At 45.2% G+C, this 24,511-nt stretch overlaps 1 protein-coding gene across 1 annotated transcript in view; it reads left to right on the forward strand.

Moving 5' to 3' along the window:
* The window catches only part of ASXL1 (ASXL transcriptional regulator 1), a 40,698-nt gene that overhangs the window by 2,006 nt on the left and 14,181 nt on the right, over positions 1–24,511 (forward strand). Inside the window, exons 2-6 of the mRNA XM_081948092.1 lie at positions 11,455–11,537; positions 16,674–16,782; positions 17,916–18,030; positions 20,699–20,796; positions 23,718–23,811. Coding sequence (XP_081804218.1) covers positions 11,455–11,537; positions 16,674–16,782; positions 17,916–18,030; positions 20,699–20,796; positions 23,718–23,811 — 499 coding nt within the window. The remainder of the gene's footprint in view (positions 1–11,454; positions 11,538–16,673; positions 16,783–17,915; positions 18,031–20,698; positions 20,797–23,717; positions 23,812–24,511) is intronic.

Consider the following 24,511-nt stretch of genomic DNA (forward strand, 5'->3'; position numbering starts at 1 on the left):
CCCAGCCAGCTTTCATTCTTAAGGTGGGACTAGAACTCACCGTCTCCTGGTCATTGGCCCAAAGTCACCCAGCTGGCTTTCATCCTTAAGGCGGGACTAGAATTCACGATCTCCTGGTGATTGGCCAAAGTCACTCTCCTGGCATTTATGTCTAAAGTGGAACTAGAATTCACAGTCTCCTGGTGATTGGCCCAAAGTCACCCAGCTGGCTTTGATGCCTAACGCAAGACTGAAACTCAGACTCTCCTGCTTTCTGGTGCCTTAACCGCTGGTCCAAACTCTCTTTGTTTATTCGTAGGGGAGATAGGGTCTCCTGAGCCAGGGTTGCAGGTAGGGCCCAGCATGTCGAATGGCTTGGGGGAGCAGCTTCTGCCCTTGGGAAGCATCCCTAAACCATCACCCCTTGGAAAAGAAGATGTTGGTGACGTCTTAGGACATGACTTGGGTGTTGCATGTATCTGGGCTACTTGCATGGATGGTCGTTTCTGGATAGTTTCCATGTGCCCTCTCAAATGAAAACCTTGCCATCTCACCCTCTTTCATATTACATACAATGGAGGCTAAAGATGATTTTTCTGTGGATTTCTCGACTTTTCTAATTTATAACTCAGTAATCGTCTGCTTCATTTTGCGGAAAGAGCTTGGAGGAACAAAAACCATTAGATGCTGTTCTGAATTTCAGTTTATGTCTTGATGAGGGATTGTGGTGAATAATTCCCTTTTGGCGTGAAAGCAAGCCCCACTTCTATTTACTTCAAAGGGGTTTGCAGAATCCTTGTGACACATAGTATGGTTGCATGGTTATATTTACCATAGAGAACAAGGCACCAGATATAAACACAAGAGGGGATGTTTGGAAAACCGCAAATACTCCATTTTTGGATCGACATTCCAGAATTAACTTTGAACTTGGAAGTTCAAAGTTCACAGCACTCTCCTGTTGAAAAGGAAACTTGTCTGACCCGAGGCGACTATTCCGATAGTGGTATTGTGCAGTTGGGAATTGTGTGGACGAACCCAATGTTTCTCAACCTTGGCAGCTTTTAAGATGTGTGGACTTCAATTCCCAGAATTCCCCAGTCAGCTTTGCCAGGATTGAGAAAGACTGGACTAATCCATTTCTCTGTCTGGTTTTATAGGAATGGAGAAAGAGGAAGGATGTGACCGAATAAAGAAAACATTTTTCAAATTGATAAAGTGTTTTTTAAAGTCCTCAGTGGGTCACAGCAGCTGCTTTGGGTCAGATTGGAAGACAAAGCAAACGTAGAGGGAGGGATATCTTGAGAAATGGATATGTATTCTGTTATCAAGCAGCGAAAGCTGCAATTTTTGCTGTGTGTGTGTGTACAGAAGAGTGACAGAGAACTCTGTGAAATCAGCTTCTTTTTAAAGTGTGAAATTAGCTTATTTTTAAAGCTGGTTAGTTATTCCTAAAGCTGGCCATTGTTTTTTTTATTATTGTTATTATAACGATCTTTATAATTAATTCTTAAAGCTGTGATTGTTTTCTAATTGGGGAAAAAATGAATGGTGAGGTCATGTGTACAGATAGTCCTTGACTTACAACAGTACATTTGGTGACCGTTCAAAAGTTGTAATGGCACTGAAAAAAGTGAAATATGATTGTTTTTTTCACACTCATGACCATTGCAGCATCCCCCATGAGCATGTGTCTGAAATTTGAATGCTTGGCAACCTGCTCTTATTTATGACGGTCGCATGTTTATGAGTGTCCCAGGGTTACGTGGACCCCTTTTGCGACCTTTTGACAAACAAAGTCAACGGGGAAACCAGATTCACTTAACAACCATGTTATAACCATAATTAACGACTGCTGTCCCTTAATAAATATGGCAAGAAAAGTTGTCAAACAGGGCAAAACTCACAGCATCAGAAATTTTGGCTTCAGTTGTGGTCATAAGTTGAGGACCAACTTGCTGTTTCTGCTTCTTAAAACCGCTCAGAAGTATCTCCAAAAGTGAGGTGTATAGCGCACCAAAGTTACAGATTTTTTTAAAAAAATATCCCAACCTTTATTATTTCTACAAATAACTCAAGCAAACGTTCCTCGTAATTCCTTCCTCCTCTATCCTTTCCCCACAACAACAACCCTGTGAGGTGAGTTGGGCTGAGAGACTAAATAACTGGTCCAAAGTCACCCCACTGGCTTTCATGCCTAAAGCGGGACTCGAACTCATGGATACCTGCTTTCTAGCGTGGTGTATTAACCCTTAGGCCCGTGATAGGCAAACCTATGGCACGCGTGTCAGAGGTGGCACGCAGCGCCCTCCCTGTGGGCACACAAGCCACCGCATGCATGCACGTCTCCTGCTGGTCTTCGGATCTCTGCCACGCATGTGCAGGGGGGACGCATGCAGAGGGCCACACGCGCATTGCATTTGGGGGCTTCAAATGCGCGCACTTTGGGCACTGTCCCATCTGTCTGTCTCTCCTCCCTCTCTCTTTCTCTCTCCCTCTTTCTCCCCTCTCCTCCCCCCATGTTTTCCCACTGTTCCTTATCTGCTGGTTTCTGCAAGGAAAATAATAATAATAGTGAGCATCCACAGGCTTGTCTATGACTTATTACTTAGCGCTGCCATGTTTAACTCTCCTGTATCTAAACATGCCAGAATAAGGGCACAAAATAAGTCTCCTACTCCTCCCCCTCCCCCCCCCCCCTGTCATGTAGGATACCAAGCAGCAGCATGTATACATGAGGCCATTTAAAAGCTAATGAAAAGGATTTGCTTATCTTGGCTCTGGATCACCGAAAGCCACTTCCTGTTGTAGGGGATCAACTTGGTGAAAAATTCACAGACCACCAGGGCTAAAATGGAATGCTCTTCTCTGGCCTTGCATACCTTTATTATGTGTACTAATTGAGTAATCTCCAAGGGCATTGGCATAGGGAGGGGGGGGGGCTATTGGCAGCCCTAGGAAGAAGTTAGCAAAGCACACAAGTGATCAGACTGTGTTTATCAGGGAAAGGTTGAATAGTTAACCATGGTTTTAAAAAAAATATTCCAAGGTTAGTTGTCTGAAAATTGGAGGAGCCACTTGCAAAAATTTTTTTTTTAAATCCTACGTTTTATACTTTCACCTCCTGGAGAGAAATACACGTTAATTCATCTGCGGTAAAAGCAAGCTGCACGCCTACAGATTATCCTTGATTTACGACCACAATTGAGCCCCAGATTTTTGTGGCTGATCGAGACAATTGTTAAGTGAGTTTTGCCCCATTTTACAACCTTTTTTGCAACAATTGTTAAGTGAATCACTGCAGTTGTTTAAGTCAGTCTCACGGTTGTTAAGCGAATACGGATTCCCTATTGACTTGACGTGGCCACGGGACACTGCCAGCGTCATAAATACAAGTCGGTTTCCCAGCGTTTGAATCTGGATCACATGATCTTAGGGATCCTGCAGTCCTCTTTAAGTGTGAAAAATGGTCATCAACCACTTTCTTCCAGTGCAGTTGTAACTTTGAAAGGTCACTAAACAAACTCTTGTAAAGCAGTGTGAAAAAACGGGGGCTTTTTTTCGTGCCGTTGTAACTTCGGTCACTAAGTGAACTGTTGTAAGTCGAAGACTACCTCCATTGTTATTTCTTCTGTGGCTGTTATAGAGTTGTACAACATGCAGTTACAGTTTTCACAAAAAAAAGGCCCCCTCCGTACTTCTCTTCCCGTGTTGGAATTGGCATATGCAATGTCCATGGAAGATTTGTTTTTTTAAAAGCAAAACCACTTAGAATTGAACTTCTGCAAGTTCTTTTGCCCCCAGCTACGCAGGTAGTCCTCAACTTACAACCATTTGTTTAGTGGCTGCAAAGTTACCGCGGCACTGAAAAAAGTTGCATTCCCCCTAGTCATGTGATGAGAATTCAGCCGCTTACCAAAGGGCTTGTATTTATGACGGTTGCCATCAGTGGTGGGTCCCGGATCCCGTTCCAGACCCACCCCTGGTTGCCATGCCCTGAGGTCACGCCATCCCCTTTTGCAACCTTCTGAGTTGCAAAGTCAAAGGGTGAACAAGATTCACTTAACAACCACGTTAGTAACTGAGGATTACCTATAACTGGGAATTCTACTTTTGTATTCAAACGTAGGGGGTCACTTTTATGTTTTAGACAGGATCTCTTGTTATGAAGGAAAATAGAGGTGATTTGTTTTCTCTTGTTTGGTAAGGTGCCAATTAAAATAGACTTATTATGTATTATGGCTCCTGGATGCTACGCCATCTTTTTTTTTTTTAAAGACCATCTTTTAGGTATGAAAGAAATATATCTTTTAAGTCTTAAAGTTTTTCAAAGAGCTTTCAGTTCTGAAATTCATAATTATACAGGTTTTTTTTTTGTACTATTCAGCAAATGTGAGGGGGGGGGAAAGAAAATATGGATTACAATATTGGTGGATGTTTAAAGTGACGGTGTTTTCACATTTGAGGAGAAAATAATTTCCCTGAAAAAGCTGTCAGTAAATAGGTTAAATTTCTTAATATCTGTTTTAAAGCATCTTTCTTTTATGTATCAAATATTTGTAAAGAATGTGATGTTATTTGCTCTGGAATAGAAACGTTTATTTTATACACGGGTTGTCATTTTATGAACAATTACTTGAATATAGCTTCCAGTATGGATATACATATATAAATATTGTGTTAGAGAACTCTGAGTTGTCTTTATTAATCACAAACCAAGGTTATTTATGAATGATTTTTCCTCCAGGAATATTCTTCATAATTCTGTTTTAAAAAATTCCTAAATTTTAAATTGTAAAATCTTGAATTGTGAAATATCTTTGGTTTGGATTTTTGGCATTGGGGTGGAGGGCGGAGGGGAGATTGCATTTCTCCTTTAAAAAGCAAAAATGTTTTCCCCAGATCTAGAAATCCGAAGAAGTAGTGAGGTTCTTATGGAGAATTGGAACGTGATATCTATTTAAGGAATAAATTCCTCATCTATTAATACATTTCCTTAAATAACGTTTTTCCCACTTGCAAAGTGAAGTGAATTACTGCAGTCTTGCAAATGGCACACTCAGCTTTTTGTAGGCTGTGCATTATTCAGTTGCCTAATTGCAGTGCAACTTTTAGGAAGTAACCTTCCTTTTCACAGACAAAGAAAAAAATGTGTGCAAATGCACAATTCCTTTATGGGCCACTCTTTGAAAGATTCCTCTTTCTGACCGAGACTTTTATTCTTATTCTTAGCCAACGTCCCTGCCTGTCTGTTGAGTACTGACCCACGCACAGGTTTAATGCAAAGTTGTTCATACCGTTACAGCAGGTTTCTAAACGGAATTATGCATGTAGATGCCATTGAAAATTGGGCATTTGTAAAATACAGATAGTCCTCGACTCATGACTATTTTTCACATTTACGACCGTTGCAGCATCTCTGTGGTCAGGTGATGAAAATTCAGACACTTGGCACCTGATTCATATTTAAGACAGTAGCAGTGTCCTGGAGTCATGTAACCCCAGTGTCCCTGGACTTCCTTCCTTCCTCCTCCTCTCCTTCTCTCCCTCCCCCCCTCCCGCAACAGGTAAGCCAGGTTCCCTTAAGAAGTGCAAATATTCACTTGGCAATTGTAGCAAGAAAGGTCGTACAGTGAGGCAACACTCACTTAACAACTGTCTCGCTTAGCAACAGAAAATTTGGGCCCAGCTGTGATCACAAGGACTACCTGTAATTCTGGAATCTTGATTCTTCCATAAATATCCAACTGTAATAAAGGCCATTTATGGGCTGGAAAGTAAAATATCCTGTTTGGTTTTATAGGAAATGTGGAGGGCCACTTCCTTTTTCAAAAACTCTCTTGCGTGCACAAAGAAGCTTCAGGAGAAAAAATACCTCCTCATCCATAGCAGAAGGTCGAACAGGAGGGACTCTCAGGAATGTTGAAAGCAGAACTGAGATTGGCCTGCTCAGTTTAATATTTAGTCTGGTGGAACAGAGAAGGAGGGAGGGGGAGAGAGGGTGGGGGAGGGAGGGAGAGATAAAAGCCTCTTCCCAAATTATCTACATGTGCTCAGATGACTTCAAGGAATGCAAGAAGGAATGGGAATAAAACCCTTTTAATCTTTGGCTGGCCCTGCCTTTCAGTTCAAGAGTTTTTGGCTTCCTTTTTAGTTGAAGAGTGTAAGGATAAATTTGGAGGTACCGCAGGAGAGAGAATGCTTTAGAAGTGGTCAAGTCGGCGGGTCCTCGGCCTACAACCACCCCTGAGCTCAAGATTTCAGTCGGTAAGTGAGGCAGTTGTGAAATGAATTTTTCTTTCCCCATCTGGCGACCTTTCTTGCCAAAGTTGCTAATTGAATCACTGCAGTTGTAAAGTGAATAACTCAAGTATTAAGTCAGTTGGCTTTCCCGGTTGACTTTGGTTGTGAGGAGGTCACAAAGGGGGAACACATGATCCACCCACGCCAGGACACTGCAACGGTCATAAATATGAATCAGTTGCCAAGAGTCCAATTTTGATCAAGGGTTTTTTATGCAACCGTTGCAGCAGGTCACATGATTAGAATTCAGGTGCTTGGAAACTTGACTCACATTTATGACCGTTGCAGCGTCCCGGGGCCACGTGATCCCCTTTTGCGATCTGACACGCCAAGATTCATTTAATAACCATATTACTAACTTAACAACTGCAGCGATTCGCTTAACCACTCTGGCGAGAAAGGACGTAAAATGGAGCAACATTCACATTCACATCTGTCTCATTTAGCAGTGGAAGCTCAATTTTGGTTTCAAGTTGATTTATAGAAATGGCTGGTTCGTGTTGTTATGAAAAAGCGGAAAGTTGTGATTTGATGGTCATGCCTTATTTTACTGCAACAGAGAGAGTTTCTTTTTCTTCTCTTATCCTCCCTCACTTCTCTTCCCCCTTTTCCTCCCCACTGCTTTTCTAGTGACGTTTGCATTTTGTTATTTCACAATATTTTATAACTCAGTAAAACGTTAGACTGGCATTGCGGTTGCAAGTTGAGAACTCTCAGAAGTGGCGGGAATGACCTCCGGCAGGGGATTATTTTCAGAGAAGCTCTTCCTAGGATCCTTTGTTGGGATCCAACGCAAGGGGATGTCAGAAAAAATGGCCTTCTGGGTTCAGTCCCAAGTGGGGGGAAAGACCCTGGGAACGTGGAGGCTCCTTGGAAAGATGGTTTAATGGTGGACAGGATCACATGGCTTGAGCTCCTGAACGGAAAAGGAGCATCACACATGCTTCCAGATGTTGGGTGAAGAAGGAAAAAGAGAATGAGATGCTGAAGGTTCCTGGTTTTTCATACCCTCTGATCGGCCCCACCTCTCTGTTTCCTGTTCCTGTGTACAATATATATTATGATTGGTTATCAGACTCCCAGGGGCGGGGTGGTGGTGGTGTCTTAGCTAATTTTGTAGGTTGTGTGTCTTTTGAGTCCCAAGCTTGGCTGAGTTCCCAGATGCCATGTGGTGAGTTTCTGTAGAAGGCTAATCCTACCTTTGTTATGTAAAATAGACTGGCTCAGGCCCTTTTAATGGCCGATTGACAAAGGTGGGGGCTTTTAGGAATGAGTCTGTTTCCTGCCTAAAAACATGTTTCTCCATTTGTGATCCAGGGAAATATAATATTCTGCCTTTTTCAATATTTCCCAGGATACTTCATTCTTTTAGGAGAGGGATGGGTGCTAACTTCCTCCAGGGAGATGTGGTCCCTCCTTGTGCCCCTCCCAATCTTGCACTTTTTTGCACAAGCGATTCCTCAGTCGATGGGATTTGCGACAGATGCCTCCTGTCTTTTCAGCCTTCTGCTTTTTCAGCTGTCAACGGTGTGTGCTCCTCTGTGAATTGTGGGGCATAAGTCACTGTGGCTGTTGAGCGTGCGGTCGTAGAAACATCTGCAAAAGCCAAGGGGTGCTTTTTATGGTGTTTTGTTCAGCATCTCTTCCCCTGGCCCACCCCCACCCCCGGATGTGGCTTCACACCTTCATGGCCATTGTGCAGTTGGTGTCATTTTGCTGAAAGTTAAAGAGTCACAACTGTGACACGTTTCCTATCAATTTATGTCTCTTAGGAAGTCGCTTCCTGTTCTTCGGGGTTTTTGTGTGGAACAGCAGAGAGAGAGAGAGAGAGAGCATTGTTTGTGATTGAATTTCACCAGCTTCCAATTAATTTCATGCCTCTGTATTTTCACGAAAGGCACAACTGGTCCAACAGGGTATTTATCCTTCAGGTGCTTTTGTGGTGTCACTGAAGAAGGCACCTTTATCTCTGCCCTGAATTAGAGTGGCTATTTCAGAGCCCTGAGCCTTAACACCTTTGTAGATCCCTGGATTAGATTCCTGGGGCTTTATGCCTTGCGACTCTTGCCAACCTACGTTCACTCACAGTAGGCGTGGTTTTCCTTGGCTTTCTTTGGGAAGCACAAACCCATTCAATTCACTAGCAGTTATACACTCTTAATAGCAAAATATGGAATTCGGATCGAACTTTTTCTCTTCTTAGAGGCTATGAGCTTCTCTTCCCTCCCTTCCTTCCTTCCCTCTCTCCCTTCCTTCTTCCCCTTCTTCCTTCCTTTTACTTCACTTCATTTCTTCCCTCACTTCCTTCCTTCCTTTCGTACTTTCCTTCTTCTACATTAAATCCTCCCTCCCTCCCTTCCTTCCCAAGCAGTGAGAATGACCACCTCCATAGACATAGACCAACACAACTTCCTCCTATTTTCCCCATAACAAAAACCCCTTTGAGTTGGGTTGGGTTGCGAGGGAAAAGCTCAAAGCCACCCAGACAACTTTCATGCCAAAGGAAGGACTTGAACTCCTGGTCTCCATCTTCCCAGTCCTCTGCCTTAACTATGACCCTAAATTGCCCTCTTTGGAGTGTTTTCTACCAATCTACTGTCAGGGTTTGCATCACCTTAACGTTTTTAACTTGCCGTTCTCTTGCCGTGACGCTAGAAGTTGCTGACGCTTATTTTAATGTCTGTAAATCAGGAATTCTAAAACAGTATATTTTTATTATAGGTTATTGTTACGAGGTCTGGCAAACTGGGGCATTAAGGAATTGTGCAACCACTCTGATCCTTTAAAAATGTGCTGCTGAAAATTAACCATTTCGCTGCAAAGAATTTTGGCATCTAATCCACCATTGGAAGGGCATGAAATGAAGTTTCACATTAAAGATAATTTGCATGAATTTTAGATGCAGACTATCTTCTGATACGTTTGGGTGGCTTTTAAACAAAAAACAAAAAACATCCAGAGAACGAGAAATTGCATTTCCCCCCCTCAGTTGTGTTCTATGTTGACTTTATTTTAACCTTTCTTTTGACAAAAGAGGTCCACAGAATTCTGTAATGACCCCCTTAAAAAGTGCTCGGCTTTGTTCCGTTCAGTTGCATTGAGTCTGCACAGCAAACGGGAGATTGGAGGGTGTTTAAGGGAAGAGAAATGGGTGACACATTCCAGCCAAAGAAAGTGGACCTCTTCCTTATCTCAGAGCTTTGCTTATTTTGGGAAACTCTGTGGAGAAAGTCAATCCCAGAACAAACCAACCAACAAATAAATCCTGTAACGGTTAAAGCCAGCAGAAGGAAAACTGCCTCTTTTGACCCCAGGTGGGCTGTTACGAACAAGAGGTCACAGAAGTATCCACCTATTCAGGCTTCTCTATCTAAAGCAGCGATGGCAGACCTTTTCAGCACCGAGTGCCCAAACTGGAGCGTGTGTGCACGCGTGCGTGCCAGAGCTCTGTAAATCCAAAGACCAGTTGGCCGGCGTGCAATTGTCTGTTTTGGGGGCGTTTTCAGGCTGTTTCCTCGGCTGTTTTCAGGCCATTTTTCGGCTGTTTTTATCCAGACAAACAGTCCAAAAACAGCCTGAAAAGGGCCTGACAAAACAGCGTGGTTTTGGGTCATTTTTCAGGTCACGTTTAGGGTGTTTGGGGGCCATTTTTCAGGCCGTTTTGGGACATTTTCAGGAGCACAAATGGCTCCATAAACCGGCCAGAAAAATGCCCTGAAAACAGCCTGTTATTTGGGGGGGTGGGGGGTGTTGGCCGTTTTCAGGCCACATTCTGGCGCTCTGGCACCCGCGAAGGCCAGTTGGCGACGGTGCCTGTGCCCACAGAGAGGGCTCTGCATGCCAGCTCCAGCACGCGTGCCACAGGTTCGCCATCACTGATCTAAAGTTTACAACAGGCCTTGTCAGTACAGGTAATCCTCGATTTACGACTTTTCATTTAGTGACCGTTTGAAGTTACAATGGCACTGAAAAAAGTGGTTTAGGACTGTTTTTCACACTTAACGACCGTCGCCATGGATAGGTGATCAAAAGTCAGGTGCTTGGAAACCAACTCGTATTTATGACGGTTGCGGTGTCCCGGGGTCATGTCATCACCCTTTGTGAGCTCCTGACCAGCAGAGTCAACGGGGAAGGCAGATTCATTCAATGACCAAATGATCCACTTAACAACGGCAGTGATTCGCTTAACAGCTGTGGCAAAAAAGGTCACAAACAGAGGCAAAATTCACTCCACTTGGAATGGAAATGTTGGGCTCCATTGTGGTCGTAAGTCGAGGAGGACAGGTAGTCCTCGACTTACGACCACAATAGAACCCAACATTTCTGTGGGTAAGTGAAACGTTTGTTAAGTGAGTTGTGCCCCATTTTACCACCCTTCTTTCCACAGTTGTCAAGTGAATCACTGCAGTTGTTAAGTGGCTCATTTGGTCATTAATTGAATCCGGCTTCTCCATTGACTTTGCTGGTCAGATAGTCGCAAAAGGGGGTCACATGGCCCTGGGACACTGCAACCATCATAAATGCGAATCACTTGCCAAGCATCCAAATTTTGATCATGTAAATCATGGGGATGCTGCAAGAGTCGTAAGTGTGAAAAAACTGGTCACGAGTCCCTATTTTCAGTGCCGCTGTAACTTTGAACGGTCACTCAACGAACTGTTATAAATCGAGGACTGCCTGTATTTCTCTAGCTGCTGCTGCTGGGTCCTTGAGGTCTTCTCTGGCCGCTCTTCCTTGTAACTAGGACTAACGTAACTTCCATCGTGACCCCTTCTCTAAATAAGTAGAGGAGGAATTGAGAAAAAGTGAAAAACAGGCAGGGGGACAGGCTAAAAGAAAGCCCTCAAGGGACACTGACTCATTTCAGCTGCCTTGCACCCATCCTCGTGATCGCATTTGAAAAAAGGAGGGGGGCGGAAAGCCAGAGATATCAAAGACCACAAGCCCCTTGTGTCTGGTGTAGCTCAGCCTCGAGGCAACGGCTGAAAGAGTCTGCCCAGCCTCTCTTGTCCTTTTAAATATATCCTGGCACGCTCTTAAAACTGTTCATCCCAGTTAGCTTCGCAGGAAGGCTAAGCCATTCTTGCTGTTAAATTGTGGCTGAATATCCTCGGGTTAGTTTACCTACATTAAACCTGGGATTTTCTCTCTCTCTTTTTTTTTTCTCTCCAGGTGCTGGAAAACTATTCTGACGGACCCATGACCCCGAAACAGATCCTGCAGGTTATAGAAACCGAGGGCCTAAAGGAAATGAGGTTAGTCGGAGGGACTAAAATGGGCTTCCTTCTCTTTCCCTAGCTTTCTTCTCTTCGGCCTTCCTGCTTTGGAATGCCTATGGCAGGGGTGTCCAAACTTGGGAACTTTAAGACTTGTGGACTTCAACTCCCAGAATTCCCCAGCCAGCTATGCTGGGGAGTTGAAGTCCACAAGTCTTAAAGTTCCCAAGTTTGGACACCCCTGGCCTATGGGGACTTGGAGCTTGGGTTGGAGCATTTCCTGGCTTCTCTTGCGTGGTGCCCTTTGTTCAAGTTAGCACGCTTTGTTGGGTCTGTCACCACCAGGAGCAGACATCTCCAGGTCGGGGGGGCGGGGGGGAACGGGGACGGCCTAGAAGAGAATATCTGTAGTTGAGGGTTGAATTGTGGGGTCCTTGGTGCCTTCTGAGCTTGGTGGGTTTCTTGGAGAGGCTTCCTTACCAAATTAAGGAACATCAGCAGTGCTACCTAACGGTGCTTTTTTTCAAGAGGCAACTGGACTTTCTTGTTTTTCCTTGAAGACGTTTTGCTTCTCATCCAAGAAGCTTCTTCGTCTCTGACTGGACGGTGGGGAAGGGATGGGTTTACCTTCCTTGCAGACAGCTGGTCATTTGCCTCCTTTTAGATGGTCGTTGAGGGCACTTGGAGGTTTATCTGAGTGGTGCAAATGAGTGTGGGGCCTTCTTCAGATTTGCACATGTCTCACTGGCTTTGTACTGTGCAGCCCAAGAATAAAACACCCAGACACAAACCGAGCAACGTGGGATAGGCAGTACAATGCAGTGAGACATGTGCAGATCTGTACATTGGGGAAACAAAACAACCAGTGTGCAGACGCATGGCGCAACATAGGAGAACAAACCTATCAGGACTAGAGTCGGCCATCCATCTACATTTCCAAGACAAAGAATAGAGCTGGTTTTGTAGAGAGGAGGAGGAGGATACTATTATGGGGTCCAGATATTTCATTAACTGAATAGGAACATCATCACTGCTAAAAGGGAAAGGGGTTTGCACTGATGTTGTTATTTAAATGCAACTGCAAGGAGTATAAATCCTTCCCTTCCCCACCATCCAGTCAGAGCCAAAGAAGCTTCTTGGATCAAAAGCGAAACGTCTTCGAAGAAAAAGAAAGAAATCACCTTTGGGTGACCTGGATGGCTGAGACTCTCCATAGACATCAGCAGTGCTAGAAGGGAGTGGGGTTTGCAGAGAGGAGGGGAGGAAGAGGAAGATCGTGGGGTCCTTGGTGCTCTCTGAGGTTGGTTTTTTTCTTCGAGAGGTTTCGTGACCCATCTAGGCAACAACATCAGTGCAAACAAACCCCTCTCCCTTTCAGCACTGATGACGTTCCCTATTCAGTTAATGAAACATCTGCAAGAAAAAACCACATTCCGAGAGCACCAAGGACCCCATATTCATCCTCCTCCTTCACTCCACTCCACAAACCCCACTCCCTTCTAGCACTGACAATGTTATCTAGCTGGGTCATGAAACATCTGCAAGAAAGCATCCAAGCTCAGAGAAGAGGAGGACGACCAAGGACCCCGTAGTAGTCTCCTTCTCCTCCACTCTGCAAACCCCCCTCCCTTCTGGCACTGAAGATGTTACCTACTTGAGTAATGAAACATCTGCAAGAAAACAGCCAAACTCAGAGAGCAGCCAGGACCCCCACATGACATGGTGTACCGTATTTTTCGGAGTATAAGGCACACCCTTTTCCCTCAAAAAAGGGGGTGAAGATCTGGGTGTGTTTTATACACTGAATACAGCATTTTTTGCCTCCCGAAATCCTGCCCCCTTCACCAAAATGGTCATACAGAGCGTTTTGGAGGCTTATAGAGTGCTTCTGGGGGCTGGAGAGGGCAGAAATGAGCGGAAAAAGTGCCGTTTTTTGCTGAATTTTGCCCAGCCCCCAGGAACACTCTATAAGCCTCCTGAAGGCTATCCATGCCCATTTTTTGACAAAACACATCTTTCACGAAAAACGGGCCTGCTTTTTGCTCATTTGGGGGGGGGCAACCCCCAGGAGCACTCTACAAGCCTCCTAAAAGCTACTCATGCCCCCCCCCCTTTTTTTTTGTGAGGTCTGCAGAGTGCAAATATTTTTTCTTTTAATTTTCCTCTTCAAAATCTTGGTGCATCCTATACTCCTAAAAATACGGTATCTCTCTGAGCTTGGAGTGACATTCCTCTCTATTTAACACAGCTAAACTTGGTTTTATTTTTCTAAGACAAAAGGCTGTTACTGTTAAGTGATCTTGCCTGACTAAACATGAACATTTACGAAGAGTTTCTCGGGAAAGTTATGTGAGTCTTTTTTCAGGGGTTGGGAAGGTTTGTCTCTTGCCAGCCAGATCCAAGGCTAACGCTGTTAATCATGCTGCCACTTAATGGCTCACTCAGGGTTTTTGCTTTTTAACCATATTTTGACAATGATATGCTGTGGTTTCTTTGGGGGGAGGTGTTAAGCAATCTTTTGAGTATCTTTTCTGATCATAGGAAGGAACAGATGCAAATAAAATTGGCCTCGATCTGTTCCAGAAGTGCAAAAGGGCTGCTTTGTTGATTTTTTTTTGATTGAGATCAGCAGGTAGCTTCATTTTGAATACATTACATTTTTGATGTGCATTACAGCTCTCTAACGGCATCCTTGGTTTATTAGTTTAGCTCTTTTCCTGTATTATTATTTACATTACTGTCGGAGGCTACAGTGCACTTCCTCTGCATTTACAGGTAGTCCTTGACTTAAAATTGACCCCAAAATTTTATGCTACTAAGTAAGACACTTGTTAAATTACTTTTGCCCTGGTTTACGACTTTCTCGCCATAGATGTTACTGGAATCACTGCAGTTGTTTGGAGTAGAAACATCTGAAACTTATAATGAAGGAAATACTAGAGATGATAAACAATGAAAAAACTAAACTGAAGCAAAAAATTCAGTGCTTCAGGGAAAGAAACCCCCCAAATGTTAAAACCCAGATTTTTTTTAAAAAAATGCCAGTGCTAAATATTTTACATATTTGTCTGTCTGTCTGTCCCCCCCCCCCCGTGTGTATGTGTGTGTTTGTATACCCCCCCCCATACACCAACCATATAGAAATCATTGCTTTACAAAAATAGACATTACCTAATAATTGCATTGCATCCTCCCACATACATCCCTGCGGCCAATACGCTCACACAGGGAGGGACTTCTCCTGGTGCCGTCCACTAGGCAATGCCAGTGGGCGACACCGAGGAGTAGGGCCTTCTCTGTGATGGGCCCAACCCTCTGGAATGACCTCCCCCCCGACATTAGAACCACTTCTGACCTCCGCTCCTTCCGGCAAAAACTGAAGACCCACCTGTTCCGATTAGCAGGCCTGGCATAATTCAACTGTCCCTCCTGGCAAATGTATTATATCTGGTTATTTTAGGGGTTTTTTTAATTTACTGTATTTGTTTTTAGGGGTTTTGAATTTATTTTATATCTGCTTTGTACAGTTCTTTTAACTGCATTTTAACCTCCTCCATGTCAATTGTCAACTGTACATATTTAATTTTATTGTATCTTGGTATATTTTGTATTTTGTATTTTGTATGAACTGTACACCGCCCCGAGTCCCTTTCGGGAGAGGGGGCGGTCTAGAAGCATTAAATATTATTATTAATATTATTATTATTAATTCTACTTTTTTACTGTAAAATATCATGAAATCTGTGCAGGTAGTTCTCTACTTATAACCATTTATTTAGGGACCATTCAAAGTTACTAAAAATTACTGGGAAAAGTGACTTATGACTATTTGTCACACTTACGGCCACTGCAGGATCCCCATGGTCACGTGATCAAAATTCAGACGCTTGGCAACTGGTTCATATTTATGACGGTCACAGTGGCCCGGGTGGTGGTGGTCACGTGATCCCCTTTTGCGATCTCCCGCCAAGCAGTGCCCATGAGGAAGCCAGATTCACTTGACTGAAGAACAGCAGAGATTGACGTGGCAGCTGTGGCAAGGAAGGTCATAAAACGCAGCATAACTTAGCAACAGAAAAGTGGTCAGAAGCCGAGGACTGCCTGTAACCTTGCCTTTTCCAAAATGGATCAGCTGCTCGTTTCGGAGAGCCAAACCTCAATGCCTGGATAGATAATTGCTTTCCCAATTCTCAAACAAACCCAGAGGCTGTTTTTTGACAGCGCCGTTCAGGGGATGCCCAGGCGGCCTGGATTTTGTCTAGCCAGCCAAAGCAGCTGCTTCCTCGCCTGGGGAAGACTGCAGTGGATTGGGAACTGCCGGGGAGGATGGCTACCGAAAGGGGAGCTGGAGGTAGGGGGTCCACGGGGTTGGAGCCAAACGTATTTCTCCTTGAAATAGATTTATAGAAATTTGAAACACGCAAAGCCAGATCTTTGGCAAACTCCGTATTCTGGAGATTAACCAGGACGAGGCAAAAACTCCCTGCTTGATTAGTAGCACAGGCTCTGGAAACTCCCTTGGGACCTGAGGTGCACCATTCTCCCTCCCTCCCTCCCTTCATCTCTCTCCTTTCTTTTTCTTTCTTTCTCTCTGTTTCTTTTCCTCCTTCCTTCCTCTCCTCTCCTCTTCCTTTTTCTTTTTCTTTCTCTCTCTCTCTTTCTCTGTGTTTTCCTTTCTTCCCTTTCTTTTCTTTCTCTGTGTCCTTCCTTCCTCTCTCCTTTCTTTTTCTTTCTTTCTCTCTGTTTCTTTTCCTCCTTCCTTCCTTCCTTCCTTCCTCTCCTCTTCCTTTTTCTTTTTCTTTCTCTCTCTCTTTTTCTGTTTTCCTTTCTTCCCTTTCTTTTCTTTCTCTGTGTCCTTCCTTCCTCTCTCCTTCCTTTTTTACTTTCTTTTTTCTTTCTTTCTCTCTCTGTTTCTCTTCTTCCTTTCTTCCTTCCCTCCTCTTTCTTTCTTTTGTTCTTTCCTTCGTTCTTTCTGTTTCTCCTTCCTTCCCTTTTTTTCTTTCTTTCTCTCTCTCTCTGTGTTTCTCCTTCCTTCCTTCCCTTGGCAGAAGATGACTCTGGGCAGCTTACAATACGTTGGATTATCAGAATTTGCCACAGTTGTTTGTTTGACTACTTCCAAAGCATCCTATGTCTCAACTGACAGATTGAATTGTGCCTGTTTTCCCCCTGCAGTGGCACATCCCCACTGGCCTGCCTGAACGCGATGCTTCACTCCAATTCTAGAAGCTGCGATGGGCTTTTTTATAAACTTCCTGGGCGGATCAGCCTGTTTACTCTCAAGGTAAGGCCAGGTTTCTGTTCCTTTAATCCAGAGACTGGGTGAAGGCGTAACCGACTGCTGATTTTTGTATGCATTTAGCACCTGACGGGGGACACGGTCTGAGATCTAGAACTTGTCATTAGCCAGTTTTGGCTGCAGATTAGTAAATTCAACCTTAAGTAGGAATAGTGTGTCATGCTGCACTGATGACAGCTTCCTTACCTGCCTTCGGTCTGACATGGTGGCTGTCACAGTCCTTGCAAATACAGTATAAAGGACTCATTCTGGTAGAGGCAGTTTCCCTAAGGATGAGGCTTCAGCACGAGTCCAAAAGCTCGGAAGACTAAACCTCTGGTCCCGGTCCCCGACCCAGATTGGATCCTGCAGAATAAGCATTGTACATACGGTGTATGACTCTTATGTGCAACATACAGAATAAGGACTAGAGTTACCTCCATGTGGGACAGGCAGACAGAACTGAGTAGAAGAGTGTAGCCATGAACATAAACTAGCAGAAGAACGAATGAAACTCCTGAAGTGACAACACATGGACAGACTCAACCATAGTCCCAACTTGGAAAAACTGAGCATCCTAGACTAAGTCAAATGCTGAAATGCTCGGGAATTCTTGAAAGCTTGACATTCAGTCAAATCAACCATCAATGGTTACACAGTGATAATCCATATTTACACACCATTCAAAAAAAGACAACAAAAAGCTGAGGCAGAAACAAAATAAGACTAGAGCTCAGCACCCAACACCCAGATAAGCAGGGATTAGCACCAGACAAACAGTCAACCAGAAAACAATACTTTAGTCAAGGAGAAAACCACACCCCACCAACACTGATAGGACTAGCCACCAGGCTGTGTGTAAACAGGAAGTAAACCCACACTCACCAAGCGCTGTTGCCTAGTCGGGTAATGAAAAGTCTGCAAGCGAACAGCCAAGCTCAGAGAGCACCGAGGGCTTCACAATGGCGTTTTAATTTCTATTGGCTGAGCACTGCAGCTGGCTCAAAGTGAATGCAGTTGCTACCCAGTAGCTGGATAGTGAGGAATGGAAGACCCTTAAGGTCTCCTATGTATCCCTATGGTCCTTTCCCTCTGGCCCACCAGACCCAATTTCTCCAAGCTCTGATTGGTTCTTCCAGAAAGCGGCTGCCCAGTGGTCTCGGACCCTCGCTGGCCCTGAAGGAGAAGAATTGGATGATGCGGAGAGCAGCGGTTCCAATGAAGCAGCCAGCACTGTTAGCGGAGATAACGACAGTAAGTGTGGTCCTACTCAGAGCCCCCCCCCCCCCCCCTCCGGCTGCTTCCCCCGAAGCCATTTTTATTTTGTTTTAATTTTTTATCATTTTATTTTATCATTTTAATTTGATTTATTTGATATCATTTTTATTTGATTTATTTTATTTTAATTTGATTTATTTTATTTTTTATTTTTTATTATTTTATTATTTTAATTTATTTTTACTTTATTATTTTAATTTTATTCATTTTATTTTTACTTTATTTTTTTTCATTCAACTCATATGTGTCTGCCCCCCCCCCTCTCTTGGGGGTAGTTCTAGGTGGCTTACAATAATTAAAAACATTAAAACAATAAATGGGAATAGCACTTAAGACTTCTATCCCGCCCCACAGTGCCTTACAGCCCTCTGTAGGCAATTTACAATGTAGAAGCCTTACTTGCATTTCACTCCCAACAATCTGGGTCCTCGTTTTACCAACCTCGGAAGGCTGAGTCAACCCTGTCGGGCTCGAACTGCAGGCTGTGGGCAGAGTCAGCCTGCAGTACTGCATTCTAAACACAGCGCCACCATTAAATTAATTTAAAATGGACAAAGGGAGGAAGGGAGCAAGATGCACGGAGTGGGTGGGTTAATTAGTCCATCAGTCACTATTAGAGTAATACACCCCCCTCTCCCACACTGGGGGTCCAGGCCAGTTGGCAGAGCCAACTCCTCAGGCCCTTTCAGGAAGGGGCATCTCACCCCGGGGGCAGGATGTTCCAAAGGGCAGGAGCTGCAGCAGAAAAGGCTCTTTTCCTGTATCCCACCAGGTAGCATTCCTTGACGGACGGGTCCTCCTCCACCATCACGGTGGGTGGGGGGGGGGGGGGAGAGGCTATTCCCATCAGCCTCTGATAGTCTGGTCCTAGGCTTTAGAGGTGATAACCAATGTTCCCTCTAATTTTTTTTCGATGTGAGCAGAAAAGTATAGTGTTTGAGTGGCACATTTTCATGCCTGAGCACCCGAATTTTTTTCACAGATGTCACCTAAGACAACAACGAAATCAGTATTATTTGAAACTCAAAGTTATGTTTCTTCAAGGTACCCGCTTAATTCAAAGTGTTATATAATATCAGTATCACTTAACAACGTTCCTGCTTAGCAACCAAAATGTTGGCTCAGAAACTCTGGCATTTGAAGCACGCAACTCTTAAAGCTGTCAAGTTACAGGACCCTTGCACCCCTAACCCTTTAGGGAAAAAAACCCCCAGGGGTCTTCAAACCTGACAGCTTTAAGATTTGTGGACTTCAACTCCCAGAATTTCTCCTCCAGTCCTGTTGGCTCAGGAACTCTGGTATTTGAAGCATGGAAGTCTTAAAGCTGTCAAGTTACAAGACCCTTCCACCCCTAGAAAAAAAATGCAGAGGTCTTCAAACCTGACAGCTTTAACACTTGTGGACTTCAACTCCCAGAATTCCTCCTCCAGTCATGTTGCAGCGACGTCATCTGCGTGGATCTGCTCCATCTTTGCTTTCTTCATTGTGGGCAGGGCTGCTGCTGAAGTTGCCGACCAGTTGCCAGCAGAATAACTGCTGCTACCTCCTCCTCCTCCAACAGCACCACCAGATTTGCTCATGAGCTCAGCGCTGGGTAATCTGTGCCCGCTCCTCCTCCTCCGTGCTTTTGAAGAACCATGAGGCTTTTTTCCCCCCTGCTCCCTCCCTGCCTTCCTACTGTCTCCCGCAGCCTCATGGCTCTTCAAAAGCACGGCGGAGGAGGAGGAGGGGGCAGGCAGGGTTAACCCAGCGCTGAGCTCAGGTGCTCCGAGCAGAGGGGAGGCGCCGCTGCCACGCGCGGAGATGCCGGCTGGAGCTTTGCCGGCTTCATCTCAGCCGCAGTGCCGGGCGGCAAATCCGGCAGTGCTGCCTGTTAGAGGAGGAGGAGGAGGAGGAGGTGGCAGCAGTTGGGCTTTGGGGCTTCACAACTAGCCTCAGTCGCCCCGTGCTCCTCAAAGCAAGTCTGGGGAAGTCCTTTGCAGGCGGCCCGTTCTAGCTGCCTGCAAAGGACCTCCCCAGCTTCCAAAGCCTGTGGCAATAGAAATCACTGCGCGGCAGTTGAAAACTGCTGCGCGGTGTTTTCTTGCCACCTGCGCGCTAGCGCAGCCGCGCACCTTAGAGGGAACGCAGGTGATAACCCAACACCTTGCATTGGACCTGGAAGCAAACAGGCAATCAGCGGAGCTCACAAAAGAGTTATCGGGGCTCCAGGTTATAGACCCATAGCGAGCAAAACCCCGAGGCAGGTGGATTCTCCAAGAATAGCTTTATTGGGACTATCCTATTGGCACAGATCGGGTGAAAACCAACTCTGAAGATTCCCACGGTTCTCCCCTAATTAAAAGCAAAAGGTTTTCACTTTCTCAAAACAACCAGTCACGTGGTCCAATCCCGGCTCCGTCTGGTTGCCCGGCGACACCACTCCTCCTTCCTCCCACCAGGTGTGAGAACCAGGTCCTTGGTTCCCAAGAGAAAGTATTTTGTTTTGGCTACAAAGTCCCAACTATCTCAATTCCCCTCCTCCCTATCCCTCAGCTCCAGTGAGGCTCCACTGAACCTCCCAGGTGGCTTTGTTGAGGTCAGCTTTCAGGGTGGGCATCAGGGGCATAATGTGGGCTGCGTTCTGATGATCCTTCCTTTCTAGTTTCTCTAGACGAAACCTCTTCCAACGCTTCCTGCTCCACGGAGTCCCAGAGCAAGAGCTCGTTTGCTCTCCGAGAGAGCACCAGAACAGCGTCTCAGGTAGGAAGGGCGGAGAGGAGCTCCACTGGCGGTGGTTGAGCATAGCCCCAGAGGTGCCAAAAAAGCCAACACAGTTCTAGGCTGCATCAACAGAGGGATAGAATCAAGATCATGTGAAGGGTTAATACCACTTTACAAGGCCTTGGTGAAACCATACCTAGAAAGAGTGCAGAGAAGAGCAACAAAGAGGATTAGAGGGCTGGAGGGTAAAACATGAAGAATGGTTGCTGGAACTGGGTACCTCTAGCCTAATGAAAAGAAGGACTAGGGGGGGGACGGGACATTATAGCAGTCTTGCAAGATTTGAGTGGTTCCTACAAAGAAGAGGGGGTCAGGCTATTCTCCAAAGCCCCTGAAGGCAATACAAGAAGCAACAGATGGAAACTAACCAAGGAGAGACGCAACCTAGAACTAAGGAGAAATTTCCTGACCGTGAGAGCAATTAATCAGTGGAACAACTTGCCTCCAGAAGTTGTGAATGCTCCAACACTGGACTTTTTAAGAAGAGATGGGACAGCCATTTGTCTGAAATGGTATATGGTTTCATGGCTGAGCAGGGGGTTGGACTAAGGTCCCTTCCACCTCTGTTATTCTATTTTGTGTCACAAAGAGGAAGGTACCTTTATTCCACCTGAACTCCCCTACTACTACTACTACTACTACTACTACTCCCCATAGCATCGCTTCTAGTTAACTCTGCTGAGGATCTGGTGGCCAGCTTTCTCTCTGTTTATATAAACAGCTGCAGAGCCCCCTGCTAGAGGGTGACCCATTTTTGATAGAATTAAATGTGGGAGGACTTCAAATAGCCTCGTGAATTAGAAAAAGGAAGCGGAAGCCGCAGAATTGGTCAATGCTGTAAAGTTGTCATCTTGACCTGGGGGGGGGGGAGGCCTTTCAAAAATTTGTGGCGGAAGTGGGGTTGAGCTGGTCTCATTTGCTGGTTGGAGACTTGGAATTTGGCACCGCAGCTGTGCAGACCTGGGTTCGGAGGCTGCCTCTGACTGCAGGTTGAGAAGTGTTTGGCCAAAGCTTGTCCAGATTCTGATTAAAATCTCCCAAAGACAGGCCCTTAGACGAATCATCTAAGAACCTTTTGTTGATAGAATAATTGGAGCAAAAGCACCTCTTGGATTATCTGGCGGAGAGTTGGCGTGCTTTTTACGAGATTTATATCCTGTATTTCAGCGTTGATTTAATTTCCGGTGACTGTGTGTCAATAGAAACAGGAGCGAAGCAACAGAATATATGTGAAAAAGAAGAAAGTCTTCAGAGACCACTTACTAACCCAGGGGTCTGAGATAGAGCTGGGGAATTCTGGGAGTTGAAGTCCACAGGTCTTAATGTTGCCATGTTGGAGACCCCTGGTCTAACCCCCTGAATGGTGCAGGAAATTAAGTGCAAAGAACACTCACAGACGGTGGTCCTACCTGAAAGGCCTCAATACAGAAATTATCTTAATCCGGGTGGCACAGCGGTTCGGACACAGGGCTTGTCAGCTGGGAAGACCCGAGCACCACTGGCAATGGGGTGAGCAAACGCGAGTAGATAAATAGGTACCACTTTGGTGGGAAGGTAGTGCTTCCTGACTCCATGCTGACCACATGACCATGGAAATGTCTTCAGACAGCACCAGCTCAAACTGAGATGACCTGAGCACCCCGTCAGGTCAGCAACAGCCAGGGGAGTAAAATCCGCAGGGATTCGATTACTTCTACTTTTATCTCTTACTCTTAAGCAGTTCCTTTGACAAGCCCCAATTACTGTTAAAAATATTAGCCTAATATTCAGCTGAAATTTAGCATCCTGTAACTCAAACCCCATAGGTGGCTCAGGGCTAAGATGGTGAGCTTGTCGATCAGAAAGTTCGGCGGTTCGAATCCCTAGCACCATGTAACGGAGTGAGCTCCCGTTACTTGTCCCAGCTTCTGCCAACCCAGCAGTTTGAAAGCACGAAAAAAATGCAAGTAAAAAAATAGGAACCACCTTTGGTGGGAAGGTAGCAGCGTTCCCTGCGCCTTCGGTGTTGAGTCATGCCGGCCACAGGACCGCAGAGTCATGTCTTCGGACAACGCTGGCTCTTTGTCTTTGGAACGGAGATGAGCACTGCCCCCTAGAGTCGGGAACGACTAGCACGTATATGCAAGGGGAACCTTTAACTCAAACCCTTTTTAATTTATTTACAGCTTTTTGAGGTGGCAAAGAATGAGTTTTTAACTACCTGGGGTGGCAGCCCTTAACGCACTTAAACAATGTTATTTTCCTGTTTTGTCTTTTCTTTACCGGACTAAATCTTTTAATTTCCTGGTAAAACTGGCTTCCTGTGACCTCCTGTGCTATTTTTCCCCTCCCCTATTCCAACTCTACATTTTTGTGACATCCAATCTCCATCCAATTTCGTTGTATTTATTTTGTACAATGACAGTGAAGGAGAAATGCAACCAATTTCGTTGTATTTAAGTACAATGACAATAAAGAATATACATACATACATGCATGCATGTATGTATCTATGTATGTATCCATTAGGTATACTTCTCTCTAACTGACTTCTCTCTCCCCATCCCTCCCCCGGCCCGAGGTGTGGTGCAACACCTCCCTCTCCTAGCCTTCTGTAAGGTCACAAAACGGGGCAAAACGTAACACGTTTCTCACTTAACCACATAAACTCTGGGCTCAATTGTGGCCGTAAGTCGAGGACTATGTGTATGGAGGCTGTGTAGAACAGTTACCCCCGCCTGCTCCATTGGCTGGATCAAAGACCCATAAAGTTCTTCAGCAGAGCTGGCCTTGTTTCGCTTCTGAGGTTACGACCACTAGGCTGAGCTGTCCTGAAATGGGTCTCTGATCCTTCCTGCCGAGAGAGAGGCAGATCCCTCACTGTCCCCCTGGCAACCCTCTCTCGATTTCTCTCCAAACAGGTGAGCAAACAGAAGAAAAAGGCGGGCGTGATGCTTCCACGCGTGGTCCTGACCCCGCTGAAAGTCAACGGGGCCCACATGGAACCCTCCTCTGGTAAGTGGAAGCTCCTCTTCCCCCCTGGACTACCACACCCATGTGGCCCCTCCAGCCTCCGTTCTCTCCCAGGCATTCCTAGTTGCTGCTGTGATAGACTTGATCCTAGCCGAAAGCAAGGGTTATTCAGGCATGGGAATGTTAAGATGCGTGGACTCCAACTCCCAGAATACCCTGGCTGGGGTAGTCTGGGAATTGAAGTCCAACCATCTTAACATTCCTGAAGTTAAAAACACTCATCTGGAAGGTATGAATTGTGGCCCATATATCTACGTCTGTCTGTCTGTCTACCATCAATCCATCTGTGTCTGTCTATCTATCTGTCTTGTCTGTCTGTTTATCTATCTATCTATCTATCTATCTATCTATCTATCTATCTATCTATCTATCATCTGTCAGTCTACTTACCTACCTCTTTCTATCCATCCATATATCGTATCATCCATGCATCTATCATATCATATCATATATTTGCCATCCATCCATTTTGGCCACTCCTTTTCATCCAGGGCCTTTTAACACACTCTCATCGCCCTCTGCTTAACAACCAACACAATGCAACGTCCATTCATTCCAGACTCAACCACGGTTGTACGTTGAGGGGGCTACCCGTGTGTCTCCCCCCTTTTATTCACTGCCCTCCCTTCTGTAACAGGTAATGTGGGCAGAGTCAGGCCCCCCAACCTTCTGCTGTTGCTTG

Source organism: Natrix helvetica (genome assembly GCF_964273705.1).
Source record: "Natrix helvetica genome assembly, chromosome: 3".
Lineage (NCBI taxonomy): Eukaryota > Metazoa > Chordata > Lepidosauria > Squamata > Natricidae > Natrix > Natrix helvetica.